This window comes from Solanum pennellii, chromosome 9 (genome assembly GCF_001406875.1).
Source record: "Solanum pennellii chromosome 9, SPENNV200".
In the NCBI taxonomy this organism is placed as follows: Eukaryota; Viridiplantae; Streptophyta; class Magnoliopsida; order Solanales; family Solanaceae; genus Solanum; species Solanum pennellii.
The window spans coordinates 7,286,431-7,308,913 of record NC_028645.1 but is presented as its reverse complement, the minus strand read 5'-3'; the positions used below and the strand labels follow the sequence as shown (position 1 = coordinate 7,308,913).

General features: G+C 34.8%; 1 protein-coding gene across 1 annotated transcript; it reads left to right on the top strand.

Moving 5' to 3' along the window:
* Nucleotides 1-1,630: 1,630 nt before the first annotated feature.
* LOC107029967 (protein LURP-one-related 10-like) lies at nt 1,631-22,295 on the top strand. Its single transcript, XM_015231392.1, has 6 exons — nt 1,631-1,870; nt 2,846-3,002; nt 11,498-11,511; nt 12,798-12,828; nt 17,715-17,728; nt 22,074-22,295. Exons 1-6 carry the CDS (start codon nt 1,631-1,633, stop codon nt 22,293-22,295), a joined length of 678 nt encoding a protein of 225 aa, XP_015086878.1.
* Nucleotides 22,296-22,483: the final 188 nt, after the last annotated feature.

Sequence of the window (22,483 nt, the reverse complement as noted above, 5' to 3'; positions counted from 1 at the left end):
CAAGGAATATACAATTGAATCGAATTGTATAAAACGAGAAAGAGAGAAATTAGATGCAATTTGAAAATTGTATAAAACGAGAAAGAGAGAAATATAAAAGAAACTGGGCAGGGGAGTATTTTTATTGTATAATTAAAAGTGTATAAGACGAAAATATATGTACTTGCATGTGTATATACAATTTTCTCACGCTTTATACAAACAGAAACACAATTTATACATTTCGCTTATGTTTGTATAAGTGAGAAAAGCGAGGGTGGCGAGCGATATTTGGGAGAGTGGCGAGCGAGATCTGGAAGAGGGGAGAGAGGGGAACAAAAATGTATGTATTTATACAATTTTCTCTGCTTTATACAATTAGAAATAATTTTTATACACTTGTGTTTGTATAAAAAGTGAGGAAGCGAGCGAGAGATTGGAGGACAGTGTATTTGGGAGAGAAGCGCCTGACAATTTTTTGCAAACGTTTGCTATGGAGCACAATTAAATCAAACTCTAGCTACTCCATTTATTCTAGGTTATTAGTTTGCTATTATATACAATTTTTCCTTAGAATAATACCTTTTCTTTATCGGTAGATTAGAATAATACTTTTGAGTAATAGTAATAAATTAAATATACAAGTCTTTAAAATCAGATCAATTCTTCAGAAAAACCAATAAAAAAAATTAAAAATTAGAATAAGATAATTCATAAATATAGAGGTATTAGTCCATATTATTAAAATTAAAATAATTTATATCCTTATAATTAATACTCATATTACTTATATTTGCATAATTTTATCCATGTACCGAACTATCTATTATTACATAACTAAATTAATCTTCAATGCAAGTGGATCCTCAAGTCCAGTGGTGTAGCCACCTTTATGTCATGTTCAATTAGATAATTTTCGTCAGCAATTAAAAAATATATATAAGTGAAATGATTAATAAAGTGTCTAAATAATATTTTGGACATTTATGATAAAATAATATGATATAGCCTAATGATTTCAGACGTCTTTAAAGAATAAAAAAATACAAACTTAAATGTTTATGTATTTGAATATCTATTTCTAGCTCCGTCACTAACCAGGTCCTCACCGTAAAAATTACAATTATTTGGCTATTTATTGTTATTTGATTCTTTTATCTTTTCTTATTAGACTAATTCAACGCGTTCATGACTTCTTANATTATAGGAAAAATGCACACGTATCTCTCAATCTATTTCTGAAATTTTAGACACACTTATATTATATTAAAGTCTTATTACCCCATTAACTTATTTTATAATTAATTTTCTACCCCTTTTGAGCCTACGTGGCACTAGCTTGAAAAAAAAAGTTAATTAGTGTTGGGCCCACAAGATAGTGCCACGTAGGCTGAAGAGGGATAGAAATTATTTACAAAATAAGTTCAGGGGTAATAAGATCTTAGTATAGTATAAGTGTATCTTTGAGATTTCGGGCATAGGTTGAGGGGATACTTGTGCATTATCCCGTTATTATATAAACAAACATTAAACTGCAAACAATATATACTCTAAACAAAAAAAAATATCGTAAGAAAAAAAAAGTATTTTCACATCATTTTTTTTGTAAACTTTTGCATAACGAACAAGTAAAAGTTACTGATCATTGTTCATGGCGGAATCAAGTTATGCAAGTATGGCTAATTATGTAATTGAATCTGAATATTGCACGTCGAACCAGGTTGATGTTGTTATATCTAGGAAGGTGAAGTCACTTAGATATGGAGAATTTGTTGTTTCAGATATGAATGGAAACTTCATGTTCAAAGTTAAAGGCAATTCTTTTGGATGGCATGATAAGAGAGTTATTCCTGATGCTACTGATAATCCCTTGATCACTCTCAAACAAAAGGTACATAGTAGAAGGTTGATTTAGTAGATAGGTTCTATAGAAAATGTTATAAAGAAATCATAATGAGGGAGGGTAAGTTCATGTTATAAGTTTTTTCCAGGGAAAATGCACAATAACCTTCATAGACTATGATCGAAATCTCAGACACATTTTAACTATACTAAGGTCCTATTACCCTCATTAGATTTATTTTTTATAATTTTGTGCACCTTTTTGGCTTACGTGGCATCCAAATATCTCCTACGCGCCTCAATTGCATGGATTCACGAAGTGTGCCACGTAAGATAAAAGGTGTATAAAATTACAAAAAAAAATAATAAATTCAGGGCGGTAATATGACCTTAGTTTGGTTAAGGTGTGTCTCTGAAATTTTGGTTATAGTCTAGGGGGTACTTGTGCATTTTTCTTTTTTTTTTCCCCACTCTGTATCTAGATTCTGTAATAGAGTTTCAACTAAATTCAAATGGTTCACTGCAAATTTTATTTAGGATAGCATTTTCAACAAAATTTTCTTTATATTCAGGACTCAAATTCGAGATCTTTAATTAAATGTAACAATTCCAGCTCCACAACTTTGTGTTAGTTAATACTACAATGCAAGTCAAACCTTTAGGAAGATATATTTAAATTATTTTTAATTTATTCTATATATCGATATTAATAAGTTATTTCTATATAGACTTGTATGTGGACCCACTAACATGATAAGTTCTTCATATCAAATTTATATAGTAACATGAAAATTAAAGTAATTAATAATCAAGTATATATCATTTAGTTATACGTGTGAATTCTTTTTTACATTATAGGTTTAAGAACTAGATATCTTGCATTAACAAATAAATTTCAATTTGTAATACCTAAATAGTTATAATCTTATACTTGTCATAATATTTTACATTTTTACAAGTGATGATCATATAAATATGTTTACGTTAAATCTAAAGTTGTTGCTGTCAATTAATTTTTGTATAGATGTTGACTGAGCATTCGAGATGGAATGCATATAAAGGAGAAAGCACTGATGAAAAAGACTTTTTATTTACTATAAAGACAACATCTAGATTTCAATTGAAAATGAAGATCGAATTAGCTATTTTCTTAGCAAATAACAATTCTAAGGAGAAGAACTATAGACTAAACTAATAAATATATACAAACTAAGTAACATAAGGATAAACATAATCATACGAGAATCATAATAAACTTAGCAAAAAAAATCAATAATTTTTCAAAAAAAATAAATATAAAAAGAACATAAATATTAATTCAAGATTACATTGAAATGTAAAAAGAATTACCTAGAGTTGATGACAAGCAAATAATAGAAGCAAATTCAATTGAATTCCCAAGACAACCCAAGAGAAATATCTTCTTTTTTTTTTTTTTAAGAAAAAGAAATTTTTTAAAGTTTTTTTCTTCTTCTTGCGATTTTCTTTCTATCTTTTTTTTTTCTTCTTTTTCTTTTTTAAATGGAAAAAAGAAGGGGGTTTAAATAGGTGTTCAACATTAAACCTTCAACTTTTCTTGAAAACTTAAGAGCCAATGCATGCATTGGACTCTTTGTTTTCCTAAGGTGCCACCCAAGATGGCCAATGAATTTTTTTTATTTTTGTTTTAAGAAAAATCAGATTAATTGAATGATTCATTTGCCCTTTTAGATGCCCATTTACTTTATTCATTAATTGAATATAGTTATATGGGTCATCAAAAAATAATAGGCCCAAATGTCATTTTGATGACCCATTTCTTTTAGTCATTGTTTGAATAATAGTTAATTGGTCATCTGAAAATAAAAAGCCCAAATGTCATGTAGATGACCCATTTCTTTTATTCATTGTTTGAATAATAGCTGATGGGCCATCTGAAAAAATCTAAAATAGGCCCAAATGTTGACCTATTTCATCAAGACCCAAACAAATTGACCCACTAACACAAAATCTAAACATTTAAACAATTTTAAAGATCAAACACAACAAAATAATGCAGAAAAAAAAAACATAAAACGAAATAAAAAAATAATAATACTTCAAGCAACAACGTCAACATGATAAACTTAAAGAACATTAATAACACAAATCTAACATCAAACGACTTATATGGTCAAACGAAAAAAGATAATGATGAATTTGAATAAAAATTGAGAGAGGGGGAAAGATTGACAACTTCCGGGTAAATGAAGGTCGCCGGAAATTTTTTTGACGGATTTTGAACTTAAAATTTATATCAAATGATAGTCCTTGAAGAGCTCTACACATTTATGTAAAGGGTTTGGGTTGGGAATGATCGGAACTTTATAAATCTAAGAAAAATAAAAATTCATATTTGGTTTTCCTTAGATCTACGGAGCTTGGCTATAGATATGGATGAAAGGTTTGTAGATTTAGGTAGAGGAGGGTGAAAGAAAAAGATGGTAATATTTTAAAGATTTTTCCGGCCAAAAAGGTGGTGGCCACCGGGCGGTGGTGGCGACAGCGTTGGCCGGCCGGCGGCATGGTAGTAAGGGGAAGAAGAAAAATAAAAAATCTAAAATAAAAAAAATGCTAATTTTTTGGAGTTTTGTATTTTTGTTTGGGTCCAATAATAGCCCTTGGATCAAAATATCATGAATGGTTGAGATTCAATCTTGACCATTTCTATTGACCGGGTCAAAATCAATTGGGCCATCAGAATTGATCTAAATCAGCCCAATTTAAACAAAGTTTGGTCATTTGAGCCAATAAAATAATAAAAACAAATATCAAAAATACAAATAAAAATAAAATTCCTTACTAAAATATTGTAGAAGTAAAATAAACACGTCAAAAATTAGGTGTTCACAGCATTCTCCTCTTTGCTTGGAAACATGAAGAGTTTTCAAGCAACGAAAGTGAATGAAGTGGCTAATTTTTTACTGTTTCAAACTCCGATGAAGCCATTTTGGAATAGACGACCAAACCTTGCTTCAGAGGTTGCCTACATATCCTTGAATAAAAGGAAATCAGATCAGTGTAGTTCGAGAAACTTTGATAGCCGAAACTATCAGAAACGGTGGCCAAAATATTGCTTCATATTGCTTGTCATCATCTACTGCCTATAGTTACAAAGAAAAGAGTTAGAAAACTATGTCTCTCTACATTATAAATGTTACAAGATCCCTAATTGATGTAACTTCTTAGGATCTTATCTAGATATTTCACTTGCTCTGTGCATTATCTTTGAGATCGATCTTCATGATGTCTTGGCGGCTGGGGGATCATTCTTAAGTGCATGTTTTAACTTGAGTTGGTTGTTGAAACTCAAAACTCAAGATCACAAAATGAAGAACCCATGAAGAATATGTTTCCTTTAGAAAAGAAGAAAACAAATGAGAATCTTGAACTAGGAAATATAACCCTAGAATGAATAGGTTAAGTGAGGTGTGTTGCCCTAAGAGTTCCAAATAAGACGCATTGTCCTAAGATTGGATGTATCCCCAAAATGTGAATAGGGTGTGTATAACCTATGAATGTTGGTGCGTATTGCTCCAGATATGCATATGGTGCGTATTTCCCATGAATAGAGAATTGATCTGTATTGCATGTGAATAAGGACTGGTGCGCATTACACATAAATTCAGATTGATGCGTATTGTACGAAATTTAGACTGGTACGTATTGCACATGAACATAGGATGATGCATGTTGCCCATGAATAAAGGATGTGTGCTTGTTGCGCGAAATTCAGATTGGTGCGTATTGCACGAAATTCAGACAGGTGCGTATTATACATGAACAAAGGATGGTGTGTATTGCCCATGAATAAAGGATGTGTGCGTATTGCACGGGATTCATATTGATGCGTATTGCACATGAATTCCAATTGGTGCGTATTGCACAGAATTCAGACTGGTGCGTATTGCACATGAACACCGGATGGTGCGTATTGCCCATGAATAAAGGATGTGTGCTTGTTGCACGGAATTCAAATTGGTGCGTATTGCACGAAATTCAGACAAGTGCGTATTGCACATGAACAAAGGATGGTGCGTTTTGCCCCTGGGTAAAGGATGTGTGCTTGTTGCACGGAATTCATATTGGTGCGTGTTACACGAAATTCAGACAGGTGCGTATTGCACATGAACAAAGGATGGTGAGTATTGCCCATGAATAAAGGACGTGTGCGTATTGCACGGAATTCAGATTGGAGCGTATTTCCCGAAACTTTTGCATTGATAGGCAAAAATGCGAGTAGCATGAGATGAAACACCAAACATTTGAAGACATCTGGAGATCTTCCTTTTTGTGATGTTTCCTTTTTGACTTGTAACCCTGCATTTTTTTTTCTTTCTGTTTTGAGCAAATGAAAGAAAAAATTGTTAGTTTAAAGTGGTGGTTGGTTTGTGGCCTTGGTTCTCCAACGACTTAACCATACACGACCAATTTCTCCAACTCTACTACAACTCCTTGGTTAAGAAACCTTTGAAGCTCCCCTCTTTGTTAACCAGGGGCCTTGATCTTTTGGTACTACCAAATGTCATGGTGCGAGTGATGTCCCAAAGAATGATGACCTTCATAAATTTTCAGTGAAGATCTGAGGTGTTTTTAGTCCTTGCTCAATGGCTTGTCAACTCAGATACTCAGCTTTATTTTTGAGAACCCGTAGTAAGATTTGCACTCTTTACTTTATTTTGTCAAGAGATTATATCGAAAAGAGAAAAAAAAACAAATATCAAACTTAAGAGTATGAAAGATTGGATCAAGAAGACTATAAACTTAATGAAGGATATTCCTTTAAAAATGAGAAAGAGAACTTATCTGGAGGCATATGTCGACTTTGATTGAACCATGACATGCACTTGGACTTGCCCCCTGATCCGTTTAAGTTTTTTAGTTCTCAAAATCTGAGTCATCGTCAATTAATCTATGTGCCCTTTATGCAGAGGTGTCGAGAAATGATCATCTTTGGAGATTTCATTCATGATGTTCTCTCCCTTTATCTTAAGGTGCCCGTAGGATTTTCACCTATAAGATTTTATTATTTTTTTCGTCTTATGATGCCTATGAAGGTTTTCACTGATAAGACTCTTTTTTTTTTACTTACTTATGGTACCCCTAAGGGTTTTCACTCATAATTTTTTTTCTTTTTTTTTCGATGTTTTCTTTGATGATTAATATCATTTTCAGATTTGATCAAAAACTCGGTTGCCAGAATAAACAAAATTACAATCTGACATTATTCTATATAAAAAAAACTAAAACAATGCCCCAGTTTCTGTAAATACTGGAAAATTAAATTTTTTTTATATGACCGAACCCCTAAAGGGTTGCCTATGTATCTTTTCGGAATCAGGTCAAACATAGTTAAGATTTTCAATGAGAGATATTTTTTTTGAAGAGGTGCCTTTGTTCTTTCAACCCCAAACTTGTCGCAGAACCTTAGAATGCATTAGATGTAGTATCTTTTGACTGAATCTGCATTAACAATTATGCCCATGATTTTTCCTTCCACATCAGTAAGGTGCAGGGCTCATTTGGACAATACTTCCTTGATAAGATATGGACCTTGCCAATTTGGGGCAAACTTTCCCTTGGTTTCTTCTTGGTGGGGGAGAATGCGCTTTAAGACCAGTTAACCTACTTCAAAGTGTCTTGGGTGCACCTTTTTGTTGTATGCACGAGCCATCCTTTGCTGATAAAGCTGACCAAAACAGATAGCCATCAATTGTTTCTCGTCTATTAATGCGAGTTGCTCTAGTCGGGTTTTGACCCATTCAGTATCATCAATTTCAACCTCGACAATAATTCAAAGAGATAGAATTTCGACTTCCGCTGAAATCACAGCCTCAGTTCCATACACCAGCAAATAAGGAGTTGCACCAATCGAGGTGCGCACTGTTGTGCGATACCTAAAAGTGCAAAAGGCAGCTTCTCATGCCATTGTCTAGTGCCTTGACCCATCCTTCTGAGAATCTTTTTGATATTCTTGTTGGCTGCCTCCACAGCTCCATTGGCTTTTGGTTGGTATGTAGTAGAATTTTGGTGCACAATTTTGAACTGCTCGCATACCTCCTTCATCAGATTACTATTGAGGTTTGCAGCATTATCTGTGATGATAGCTCTTGGGAAACCAAATCGACAAATAATGTTTGAATGAACAAAATCAACGACCGCCTTCTTAGTGACTGCTTTGAAAGTTATCGCCTCCACCCATTTGGTGAAGTAATCAATTGCAACCAAAAAGAATCGATGTCCATTAGAGGCTTTTGGCTCAATTTGTCCGATTACATCGATTCCCCATGCAACAAAGGGCCAAGGAGCATCCATGGGGTGCAACTCTGAATGAGGTGAATGAATGAGATCACCATGGATTTGACATTGATGACATTTTTTTCACAAAGTGAAAGCAATCCCTTTCCATGGTAAGCCAATAATACCCCGCCCCGCCCGGAGTATCTTTTTTACAAGGACATATCCGTTCATGTATGGTCCACATACCCCAGCGTGCACTTCATTCATAATTTTATCGGCTTCTTCAGCATCCACACATCTCAATAAATTCAACTATGGAGTTCGTTTATACAAAACATCCCCGCTCAAAAAGAAACCATTAGCCAGACGTCTAATAGTTCGTTTTTGGCTTCTGTTGGCATGTTCGGGGCATCTCCCTGTCTTCAAAAAATTCTTGATGTCTGAGTACCATGGCTCACCATCAGGTTCTGCTTCTACTGTATTACAATAGCCATGTTGGTCCCGAACTTGAATCTCTAATGGAGTGATGTAAGTGTTTCCAAGATAGGGAAGCATTGAGGCCAAAGTAGCCAAGGCATCGGCCAAATCATTATGAAACCTTGGGATATATCTAAACTTGATGGACATGAACCTTTTGCTAAGATCTTCCTCACATTGTCTGTATGGAAGGAGATTGAGGTCTCGAGTTTTCCATTCGCCTTGAGCTTGTTAGATAAGCAAATCAGAATCTCCGAACACAATTAATTCTTGCACACCCAAATTTATTGACATATTTAGACCCATGATGCAAGCTTCATACTCAGTCGTGTTATTTGTACAAAAGAAACGAAGTCGAGCTGTTGCAGGGTAATGTTGCCCTGTGGGCGATATTACAATTGCCCCAATCCCTGTGCCTTTTGCGTTGGTTGCTCCATCAAAGTACAATTGCCAGGATTGATTTCCATTTGAACCTACTTCCTCAACTGAGTTAATCTCTTCATCTGGAAAATATGTATCCAATGGTTCGTAATCACCATCGACTGGGTTCTCTGCCAAGTGGTCTGCCAAAGCTTGGGCTTTAATTACAGTGCGAGTGACATATATAATGTCAAATTCAGTGAGCAAAATTTGCCATTTTGCGAGTCTGCCACTTGGCATTGGCTTCCGAAAGATGTACTTTAAAGGATCCATCCTTGATATGAGGTAAGTTGTGTAGGACAATAACTAATGCCTTAACTTTTGAGCTACCCAAGTTAAGGCACAACATGTCCTTTCCAAAAGGGTGTACTTGACCTCATAACTAGTGAATTTCTTGCTCAAGTAGTAGATTTCCTGTAGCATCATGTTGACCGAGAATACACCCAAAGGAATTATTTGTTACTGAAAGATATAGAAATAGAGGCCTGTTAGGTTCAGGCGGTACCAACACGGGAGGGTTGGACAAATACTCCTTGATTTTTTCAAAAGATCGTTGACAAGCTTCTGTCCATCTGACAACAGCATCCTTCTTCAGAAGTTTGAAAATGGTCTCACACGTGGTTGTGAGTTGAGCAATAAACCTGCTGATGTAGTTCAACCTCCCAAGTAGACTCATGACTTCGGTCTTATTTTCGGGGGATGACAAATCTCGAATGGATTTTATTTTGGAGGGATCCAATTCGATTCCCCTTCTACTGACAATAAAACCCAGAAGTTTTCCAAATGGAACTCCGAATGCACATTTTGCTGGATTAAGCTTGAGGTCATATCTTCGCACTCTTTCCAAGAATTTTCTCAGATCTGCACATGATCAACTTGTGTTTTAGACTTGATGATTACGTCATCGACGTATACTTCAATTTCTTTATGCATCAAATCATGGAACATGGTAGTCATAGCCCTCATGTAAGTCTCCCCAGCATTTTTAAGACCAAATGGCATGACATTGTAGCAATAAGTTCCCCATGGAGTGGTGAAAGCAATTTTCTCAGCGTCCTCTTCATCCATCAAGATTTGATGATACCCCGCATAACAGTCCACAAAAGATTTCATCTCGTGTTTTGCACAATTATCAACTAGGATGTGGATAGTTGGCAATGGAAAGTTGTCTTTTGGACTAGCCTTGTTCAAATCCCGATAGTCAACAAAAACTCTTGTCTTTCCATCCTTTTTCGGCAAAGGAACAACATTTGCCAACCAAGTAGTGTAACGAATAGCTTGGATCACTTTTGCATTCAGTTGTTTCATTATTTCTTCCTTGATTTTTTCACTCACGTCCGGTTTGAATTTCCTTCTTTTCTGCTGGACGGGTGGAAAATCAGGATAAACGGGCAACTTATGAACCACAAAATCAACACTCAAACCTGGCATGTCATCATAAGAACAAGCAAATACATCTTTGTATTCAAACAGAAGTTGTATTATTGCCTCTCTAATTTCTTGATTGATATGTAAACTTACTTTTATTTCCTTAACATCCTAAGAACTTCCCAAATTGAGTGTCTCAGTTTCACTAAGATTAGGCTTCGGTTTGTGCTCAAATTGTTCCAGTTCCCTATTAATTTCCCTAAAATCCTCTTCTACATCATATTCCACCTCTTGACTTGGTGATTCAAGAATAAACAACTCTTTGAAATCAGGGAGTGAGTTCTGCATGCATGTCATGTTATCAAAGTCGGCATTTACAGAACTGAAAAATAGAGAATAAGAATTAAGGGAGGGAAAAAAGACAAAATTTACTATGAAACTGAAATTTCATTTCATTGACATCAAAAAGGGACAAAAGGGTTGACAATAACAAAATACTTTGAACTATTCGGGCCACAACCTTGAGAATAACAAAATACAAAAGAGTAGCAAAAAAAACTACCACGACTCCTTCCTTATGGGGAAATGAGTGGCTTCCCAATTGCTTAACTCAACACCTGAGCCCACGAGCCGCATTTTGGCATGACTTGTACCTTCACCAACTTGGACCATATTTACTTCACAAAACAACTGACTGAGATCCTCAATAACTTCTTCAATGTCTTCAAGAGTGAATGAATCTTTCAATTGCGGACCCTGAGGTTTGATAAAAGAATGAGAAATATGGGGAATCGGTTGTGGCAACGACCAATCAATCCTTTTGTGGTTCTTAGCCTTATCTCCATTTTTCTTGCTTTGTTTGTATCCGAGGCCAGAGGTGCCTTGGTTTCCTAAGAGAGTAATGGGATCCACCATTCCTTGCGAATATACTCCCAAACCTTTACCGGGTCTATAACCATATTTGAGCATCGTCGTTGCTACCATTGAAGCGGAAGAAGAGATACATGATTGGATGATAGATTCTCCTTCTTTAAAGCGATCGACTGATACAACCTCAAAAGACAGGTAAACAACAAAATCACATCCTTCCTTTGCCTCAATGTATGGGACGGATGGATCTATGTAAATAGGTGAATCATCTTCCCCATGAACAGTGATTTCCTTATTGTTGTATTCAAACTTGACAACTTGATGTAGAGTTGATGGGACGGCTCGAGCCATGTGGATTTATGGCCTCCCTAGTAAGAAATTATAAGATGTTTCTATATCCATTACTTGGAACACAATCATAAAGACTACTGGCCCAATTGTCATGTTTAACTTGATTTCACCAATGGTATCCCTCCTTGAGCCGTCATAAGCTCGCACAAATACATTACTAGGGCGAATTCTGTCAGTGTTAACTTTCAAGCTTTGCAGCATAGAAAGAGGACATATGTCTACCCTGACCCTCCATCTATCATGACCCTCTTTACATAGTAACCTTCACATGTCACTGTAAGATGCAAAGCTTTGTTGTGTCCAGCTCCCTCCTTGGGCAACTCATCATTAGTGAAAGTGATGGCGTTTAACTCGAAGACGCGTTTGGTCAATATTCTCCAACTGATTTACTGTGGTTTCTTTTGGCATATGTGCTTCATTCAAAACCTTATTCAATACAAGACGATGTTCTTCTGAGTGCAAAAGTAGAGACAACAGTGAAATCTGTGCAGGCGTCTTCTTTAATTGTTCCACGACAGAGTAATCTGGAACCATAACTTTTTTAGAAATTCTACATTTTCTTCCTCAGTAACTGCTTTCTTTAGTGGTACTTGGATATTTTCAGTCATCTTCCCTTTTCTTAATTCTTCTGGAGAATAACATCTTCCAGAATGTGTCAAAACCCCCGCTTCATCAACTTCTTCGACAATCTCCTTTCCTCGATAAACCATTGCGGTTTTGTTATAGTTCCAAGGGAAAGCCTTTGAATCAATTACTGGAAGCTGTTGAACGGGCTTAACAAAAATAGGCTCTTTCAACTTGGTCAAGCAACTTTGGTCATGTTGTGTTAATGAAAAGCCTTTTGATACATACAACTTTGGCATAGCTGCTCGAACTTCAACCCCCTTTGAAACCCTCGGGACGCACAAGACTTTGGTGTCAAGATTGACACCTTCCACACTCAGAGATGCAACTGGTTCTAAACTCTTCATTGACTTGTCTTCTTCTCCGATCTTCCTAAACAACTTTCCCATTTTGCTGAGGAGTTTGTACTCTTGATCATCACAAACCATACCCACTAAGTTATTTTGAGTTGGAAGTGGGTTTTTTGTCACATTGAGAGTGTTTTGATCATTTGTCACAACAACAACTCCATGCTCGATCAACTTCTCTATTGCTCCCTTCAAGGTCCAAAAATTATCAGTGCTGTGTCCTGGGGCTCCTGAATGGTATTCACATTTTCATTGGCTTAGAAACCTGGATCATTTGGATTCAGACGATGTGGTGGGATACACTCAATCGCTCCTATCTTTCTTAACTTTTGATACAAGTTGGAGTACGACTCTCCCAATGGAGTGAATTTCTTTTTCTGTGCTTGATCTTAAGCATAATTCTGCATAAGAGGAGAGTTGTAAGGGACCTGATAGGGTATCCATTGCGGGCAAAAGTTTCCTTGAGATGAGGCCCGAAAATGTGGGCGATTGGGAGGATGCACATATGACTGAGCATTTAAGACCGTGTACGGAGATGGAGATACTGGATATTGAGGGGCATAAGGGTAGTAATGCTGAGGATAGCTAAGTTGTCCCTGAATTGATGTGTAAGGACAATTAGACTTTCTCTGATCTCCCCTTGACCCTGATGCCAGTGAAATAACTTCATCTTTCCTTTTACGATTTCCAAAACTTGTTGAACCACCTTGAATGGCCTGTGTGGTAGCTTTGATTTATGCTTGGCTCACGATCCTTCCTGTTTTGAGACCACTTTCGACCATTTCCCCAATTTTGATTGTTGTGTGAAACGGTCTTCCCATTGCGGCTGTGAAGTGGTGGAAGTAGTCAGGATCTTGAGCCTCTTTGAAGATATCAACCAATTCTTGCTCATTTAATGGGGGCCTGACTTGGGCTTCTTGTTCCCTCCATTTGATAGCATATTCTCTAAAGCTTTCACTTGGTTTTTTTCTTGTATTGAATAGTGTATTACGATCTGGCTTAATGTCGACATTGTACTGAAATTGTCTAACAAAATCTTGAGCCATATCATCCCATATGTGCCAGTGGGTGATCTCTTGGTCTATAAACCATTATGAGGCAACACCAGTCAGGCTCTCACCAAAATAAGCCATGAGCAATTATTCTTTAACCCCTGCATCCCGAAGTTGATTACAGTATCTCTTAAGGTGAGCTATAGGATCACCGTGTCCATCATACTTATCAAACTTAGGGGTTTGAACCCAGGTGGCAGGTGGACATTTGGGAACATACACAAGTCTTTGAATGCGACACTTTTGTGCCCTCCTAACCCTTGCATGTTATTCATGTGTTGCTCGATGCTTTTCATTTTTTTCAACATTTCTTCTTGCTCTGAGCCTGGAGTGGGCCTCTCAACATCAATGGGGAAGCCGAATTGAACAGAGTTAGGGCCCCAAATCCTATCAAGGAGTATAGTACTGCTCTGGATGAGTGGTGAACTGTCCCTCTTGAGCTGCTCTTTGTGTCACAATCGGTTGTGGGAGTGTATAGACCGTTGCAGCTGTTGTGACAGTGGGAGTATTCCTAAATGGCATGCCTTGAAAACGTGTTGTTGATGGCCCGGCCCCACAATTATCAAATGGACCATACCCTGGAGGGAAGAAAGGTTCTGATATTGGGACCTGAGAGGATGAAGATTAGATACTAGTGATCTCAGGAAAACCAGGAATAAACGTTGGTGGTTCTTGTACATTGTCCCAGGCTTGCCACAACTATGCCATAATATGTCTCAACGTCCGATTTACTTCAACAGTGACTGTCTCTCTTATTGTTTAATCAATTGGAGTATCCGCTGGATTCACCATTGTTTCAGTATTGGTCGTCATTGATGCTCTTACCTTAGACCTGGTAAAGTACGGGTGCTCTACCAGTTTACCACAAACCAACCACCGAAAGCTAAGTAGAGTTGATGTGAAATGAACAAACTTGTTAGTGGTTAGACAATTTTATAAATCAATCACACACTTATTAATCACATAGTAACATGGTTTAGAAGGCCATTGTTTCATCCCATCTTTCTTTGCTTATTGTCCCTTTTTTTTGGAAAAAAAAGTTTTGAAAAAGAAACTCTGATCGGACCCTTTGGAGGTTGCCTACGTATCATGTTACTGCATGAATCAGATCATTACGTAGTTCAAAGATTTAGACAACTCAAAAATATTAATTTGGAATTCATTCGCCAAAACTTCAAGAAAACAACAAAATCAAAAGGTTTAAACACAACCCAGATCAACATAATATCCTTAAACACCAAATTTTAAACTGAAAACCAAGCCTTTCAACAAACAAAATGAAACGAACAAAAAAAAAAACAACTAAAACATCTCTTCAATCTTCATCACTTTCTTGGGCTTTCTTTTTTCTCCCAAGATCTCATACAAATTCAGCAACACCTTCGGCAGATGGGGAACAATGGTCCGTTCTTGCTCAGCCACTTCTTGATCATTCATACGACGCTGATTTTTAATAACATAGGAGGTTTGCTCTGCCATTTGATGAACTTGAAGTCTAGCCCTTCCCATGTTTTGATGACAGTCATTTAACAAAGCCTGATGATCACCAAGATTATTCCTCAAGAGGGCCTCTCGCCCTTCTGCTGCTTCAAGTTGATGGCGAAGTATTGCTCTCTCGATGATCAGTTGTCTTTGCCCCTCTTCAATGTCAACATAATGACTGATTTTTCTTTTACATTCTTCTAACTGATGCATCCAACACGATCTTTCTTTCTCGAATTTTTCCTTATGCCGCTTAAGTTCTTCCTTTTGACAGTGCACGACCTCTTCGGATGCCACTAAGTCCCTCTTCAATCGAGAGACTCAAAACTCTGCTCCTTTTTTATCTGTCGTTCCAAGTGGATTCTACTATGCAATTCTTCCTCTAACCGGGCTAATCTTCCCTCTGCATGCTTCAATTCTCCTTTCATATCTTGCAACTCTAACTTGTGATTTTTTCCTCTTTGGACCTGTACTTCTTGCCGTGCAATGGTTGCTTTGGCCTTCTCCAACTCTTTTTTCAAATGTCTTATGATATGTTGATCTCTTCTTTTTCTGTTGGATCCTTCGGGAGTGTCACCAAATGTCATTGGATCACAAAACCACGATAGGTACCCAGGAACCACTTTTCCTCTATCTTTCTCCACAACCATTTCACTTAGCTCAGAAATATACTTCCGTACCAAATCTTCATAATATCTTCGCTATTAAAAGCAAAACCTGGTGGAGTGCCATATGCAAACCTACTCATATCATCATTGGGTGGGATTTCTTGAACTCTGGCTAGTTGATGCATAACCCGAAGTGGGGCATATGGTTGAACACCTCTAAGACCAATCAACACAAGAAATGAGATACCACTAGACATGCAAATGATATCCTTAGCTGGTAACCAATAATAATTTCACACTATTTCATCAGATGTGATCACTGAAAGTTTTTATTCACACGCTATGATTTCTTTTGGAAAATCAATTTTGGCTTCCCTTTCCTTATGAGAGGAAACATAGTTGCACCAACCTGCAGTAAACCTAGGCGCACGATCATGGTGATAAAGGTGTTCCAGAAACCATATTTGGAGCAAAATACTACAGCCTTCAAAGTACATTTCCCCACTTAAACATTTAGTCAATGCACGAAACATATCTGCCAGGATCATAGGAATAATAGATGGACTTTCCATTGTGGTCAACGCCTTCACCACACCAGCCAGACGAATGTCAATATGCTTGTCCCTTTTGGGGAAAATAATGAGCCCCAAAAATGCGATCATAAAAGCAAAACATCCATTTGCCTTCCAAGCCTCTTCATCCCCTTGGTTACTCAACTGGTTTCGATAGTTCTTGAATCCATCACTTTGGCCTTATCTCTGGTATAGAAAGTCCAATGAGACCCACCCATTTTTCAAACTCTCTTTCTCTATTTGATTAATCTTGAGCAATTCCAAGAATTTTTGGCATCAACATGTTTCGGAATTATGGGTCTTTTATTGCGTTGATCAGCACCTCGAACAGTAGACCCCTTTCCTATGAAGCCGACAATTTCTTCCAAAGTTGGTGTCATCTCGCAGTCAGAAAAACGAAATACATTATTTTTGGGATCCCAAAAAGGAATCAATGCCTCGACCACATCCCTTCTAGAGTCAATCTCTATAAGATGCACTAAATGCTCTAAGTATTCCTTTACTCTTTTTTTCTCATGACTTCCCATGTCTGTCCACCATTGCCATAAATTTTTTGGTATAGTATCTACGATCTTGAACTCTGAAATTCCTTCGCTTCTAGGCCTTTTTGAACCTTGTCCTTTGGTCGATGGTGCCATTTGTACCTTTAAATAGAATCCAATAAAGGTTTTTATGACAAACTCTAATAGAGTGAAGAAAGAAAAGTAAAAAAAAGAGTTTTTTTTTAAAAAAATATAAAATAAAACACCAATTTTTACAAACACCGAACCCGAGAAGAGATGCCTACGTATCTCTTTTTAGTGAGAATTAGGTGTGCGTAGTTCATAAAAGAAAAACTTGTCTTGGGAAGACTACCCCTTTTATTTTGACCTTTTTTTAAAAAAATAAATAAATAATTAAACTCACAAAGCTATTTTGAAGATGGTCAACAATGTCAAGGCCTTCTAAATCAACTGTTTTTACATACCATATAAAATGAACATTTTGGTCTAGCATGGATATATATCTTAAATTTCGCTAGGTCAAATGCACATGATGAAAGAAAAAAAAAAACAGCATACCAAAGACATTTTATCTAGGTTTAACATTTATGAAGGTGTCTAGACTGCCTTACTCGAGCGGACAACTCGAGTCGGGGAGGGTCAGCGTACGGGTAGCAGAGCTATTCCGGCTTAACTAGTGGTCCGATTCCGCCTAACATGTGTCACAACCTTGAATCAGGAGCATAACCGCACACTGACTCATCCTAGACAGAAGTCCTGTGGAGCGTAACCGCACACACAGTGTATAACAAAATTACAGAGACTCAGAGGGTGTGCGAGAGAAATTACTTTATATACAATATAATGTCAAAACAATGAATTGCTGAAATAACACAATTAGCACCCAAACATAAAATTTATCCAAATAAACAAAATAGCCAAAAAAAAAAGTTAATGTACAATGCTCGAATTCTAAAAGAAGTGGTCCCCAGCGGAGTTGTCAAATCTGTCACACCAATTTTATTTTTTACAATTGTTGAGGATATGATGAGTTTAAAAAAATAAATATTTTTATTTTTTTTGTACAGTCGCCACTTGGAATTGAGTTTTTTAGGTGTTCCAAGTCACCAGATAGTTCTTAGTTTAAAATAATTTTTTTTTTTATGTTTGGTCTATGAAAAACAGAGATTGGGTAAGGAATTCTAGTTTTAATTTCTTTTTTTTATAATGATAAAAATTTAAGAAATAACCAATTTGGTAAAAAAAAAATTATATATAAAATGACTACCTTGACTTATTTGATAGAAGATTGCAAAATAGCAAATTTTCTAATTGTTAGATTATTAAATCAAATTAGTCAAATTTGTATTTTTACTTTAATAATCAATTCAAATATTTATTTAAGAGAATTTTATTTTTAATTTTTTTTTGAAAAAAAAAGGATCATATTTACACATTTTTTTTGCAGAAATAACAAGATTTACATTTTTTGCAGAAATAATCAGATTTACATTTTTCTTTTGTTGCAAAAATGATCAGATTAAACCCTTTTGCAAAAATGACTATTTTTACATTTTTTATTTTTATTTTTTCTTAAGTTCGTTTTTCAAAAAGAAAGTTACGAAAAACCTAAAAAAATTGCGATTGTTATATTTTATTTATTTATTTATTTTTACTTACTAAAGCTAACATTTAAACTAAATATGATTAATAATATATATGTACATCATAATAAACACAATCATATGAGAAACACTATAGAATAAAGGGATAATACTCAATTACTCCCCTAGCCTATACCCAAAATCCCTGAGACACACCTTATCTTTGATGAGGTCCTATTACCCCCTCCAACTTTTTTTTAAGTAATTAATTACCACTTTCGTACCTATGTGGCAATAATAATAAGAAAGGTTGATGTGTTTGTTCAACACGCGCCGGGCCCCACTTTTGCAGCTTTCTAAAAAGTGACTATCAGCTACTTTTACACTTCCCAAATTCGAAAAAGCTGGCCATTTATGTTTTCAAAATTACTTTATCAAAATGTAGATAAAGGAACAAAAAAAGAAAGAGGGAAATTTTTTTTTGTTTTTTTCATTTTCATCCCTTTCATCTTCTTCTTGTCTTTCAATTCACCCATTTCTTTTATGTTTTCAACATTCTCCTTTGAATTGATGTTCAGATTTTCATAACGATTTCGAAGACTTTCACCTTCATCCAAAGGAATTTTCTCTAGTTTTGACTGTTCAATGTTGGAATTATCAAGCTGTTCCAGTTGCATCTTCACACACTCATAATTCTTTTCTAACTCGTTAATCCTATTCACCAATTTTGGAAGAATAAAACGAGATCTTTCATCAACTCTCTCTGTGTCTGTCCATCTAAAGAAATTACATTTTGTGGCCTCATAGTGAGGATAAGACCAAAATCGTCTTCTGGGATTGCGATTTGACCAAGACGTCTGCATTTGCAGTAAGATTCCATGCTTGCATCGCACTTCCGCGTTAAACATTGAATCGTTCTCATCCATACACAACTTATTCAACTCGGATTTTGTCATAACCCTAACTTTATAAACATTGTCAAAAAAAATAAGAATTAATAATCGACATAAAAAGATGTAAAGAATATATTAAATTTTACTTTACCTTTTCAAATCAAGGAGCTATTTAACTTGAATGATAATGGATGAAGCTTCTTTAAAAATGAAGAACCATGAAAATGGGATTTTTTTTTCAAAAGAGGAAGACAACTGCTTTAGAGAGAAACATTAATATTTATTTTTGAATTTTTTTCAAATTACTTTGACACGTGGCTAACTTTTATTGGTCATTGTTAGCCAAAATCTTCACTCAGGCGCCCTACATGGGTGAATTCACGTATATTGCCACGTAGGTACGAAAGTGGTAATTAATTACTTAAAAAAAAAAGTTGGAGAGGGTAATAGGACATCATCAAAGATAAGGTGTGTCTCAGGAATTTTGGGTATAGGCTAGGGAAATAATTGAGTATTATCCTTAGAATAAACTAATAAAAATATACAAACTAAGTAACATAAGGATAAACATAATAAACTTCGCAAAATAAATCAATAATTTTTCAAAAAAAAAACATAAAAAGAACATAAACATTAATTCAAGATTACATTGAAATGTAAAAAGAAATACCTAGAGTTGATGACAAGCAAATAATAGAAGCAAATTCAATTGAATTCCCAGACAACCCAAGAGAAATATCTTCTTCTTTTTTAAGAAGAAGAAATTTTTTTAAGTTTTTTTTTTCTTCTTGCAATTTTCTTTCTATCTGTTTTTCTTCTTTTTCTTTTTTAAATGAAAAAAAGAAGGGGGTTTAAATAGGTGTTCAACATTAAACCTCCAACTTTTCTTGATTACTTAAGAGTCAATGCATGCATTGGACTCTTTGTTTTCCCAAGGTGCCACCCAAGATGGCCAATTTTTTTTTATTTTTGTTTTAAGAAAAATCAGATTAATTGAATGATTCATTTGCCCTTTTAAGATGACCCATTTACTTTATTCAGTAATTGAATATAGTTATATGGGTCATCAGAAAATAATAGGCCCAAATGTCATTTAGATGACCCATTTCTTTTATTCATTGTTTGAATAATAGTTAATGGGTCATCTGAAAATATAAGTCCCAAATGTCATGTAGATGACCCATTTCTTTTATTAATTGTTTGAATAATAGCTGATGGGACATCTGAAAAAATCTAAAATAGACCCAAATGTTGACCTATTTCATCAATACCCAAACAAATTGATCCACTAACACAAAATTTAAACATCTAAACAATTTCAAAGATCAAACATAACAAAATAATGCAGAAAAAAATAAACATAAAACGAAATAAAAATAAATAAATAATAATAATACTTCAAGCAACAACATCAACATGATAAACTTAAAGAACATTAATAACACAAATTCGACATCAAAAGACTTATATGGTCAAACGAAAAAAGATAATGANGGGGGGGGGGGGGGAGATTGACATAACTTCCGGGTAAATGAAGGTCGCCGGAAAACTTTTCCGAAATTTTTTTTGATGGATTTTAAACTTAAAATTAATATCAAATGATAGCCCTTGAAGAGCTCTACACATTTATGTAAAGGGTTTGGGATGGAAATGACCGGAACTTTATAAATCTAAGGGAAAAAGTAAAAATTAATATTTAGTTTTCCTTAGATCTACGGGGTTTGGCTATAGATATGGATGAAAAGTTTGTAGATTTAGGTAGAGGAGAGTGAAAGGAAAAGATGGTAAAATTTTAAAGATTTTTCCATCCAAAAAGGTGGTGGCCACCGGGCGGTGGTGGCAGCGGTGGCCGGCCAGCGGCATGGTAGTAAGGGAAAGAAGAAAAATAAAAAATCTAAAATAAAAAAAATGTTAATTTTTTGGAGTTTTGTATTTTTGTTTGGGTCCAATAATAGCCCTTGGATCAAAATATCATGAATGGTTGAGATTCAATCTTGACCATTTCTATTGACCGGGTCAAAATCAATTGAGCCATCAGAATTGATCTAAATCAGCCCAATTTAAACAAAATTGGGTCATTTGAGCCGATAAAATAATAAAAACAAATATCCAAAATAAAAATAAAAATAAAATTCCTAACTAAAATATTATAGGAGTAAAATAAACACGTCAAAAATGAGGTGTTCACAATGGTGTTAAAATAAAGATGTGTGTAGTCCTCTAATTCTTGTGATCTTAAGATTATCTTATAGTAATGCTGAAATTATAAAACTTACTAAGTGTAGAAAAAAACACTATTTTAAAAGCCAAAAAGAAAAATAAGACACATAATTTCATTTTTTATATAGTAAAATGAATTTTTTAATTATATTTCTTTTTATAAATTATGTGAGTAACACTATTATTATTTGAGAATAATGTTGAATAAAGTTCAATAGTAATGTGTTCAAATAGTAATGGTGACATTATTTCTCATATTCTATTCTATTTGATGTATAAGAAAATACCAAATCTTGCATAAGTTCTACTATAAGAAAAAAAAACTCGTTTACAATAATATACTCTACACCCATTAGCTTTGAAAAATGAAAAATGTTCTGTGAGGGATTTGAGGGATAGTTATATCATTAATGAATTTAATGCAGGTGTTATAATTCTTTATATTACTAATATACGAAAATTCATTGTATTAGCTAATAATATACACTTTAATACATAATAGAGTATTGTATAACTAATATAAGTATTATTTATACATTACCTAAATGTATATCAAATAAGATATTAATAATACACAAAGTTGAAAAAGTTAATACATATATTATTTTTTCTGATGAATATTAGAATACTTACACTATTGGTGTGAATGACTTATTGCAGATGCATGAGATAATTACTACTAAAAGTTTATTGATTGGAAAAGACAATTTTATGGTGACAATGTATCCAAATATTGATCAAGCCTTCATCGTCTCATTAATAGTAGTCCTTGATGCTATCAATGCAGTCAACGATGCTGCTGTTTTAGGTGTCGCTGCCGGTTTAGGTGTCGCTCTCGAAAGTTAAAAAATGTTTATTTTATTTTGGTTCATTTTATGTAATATCGTTTGACTTAACGTTATGTTTACGGAAAAAAAAAGGGATTTTTCTTTAAAAATTTATAGTCTAAAATAATTCTTAAATGTTTGAATGATTATAAATCATTTCTTTAAAGGCCAAATACATACGCAGGTCCCTAAAGTTGTTCGCGCATT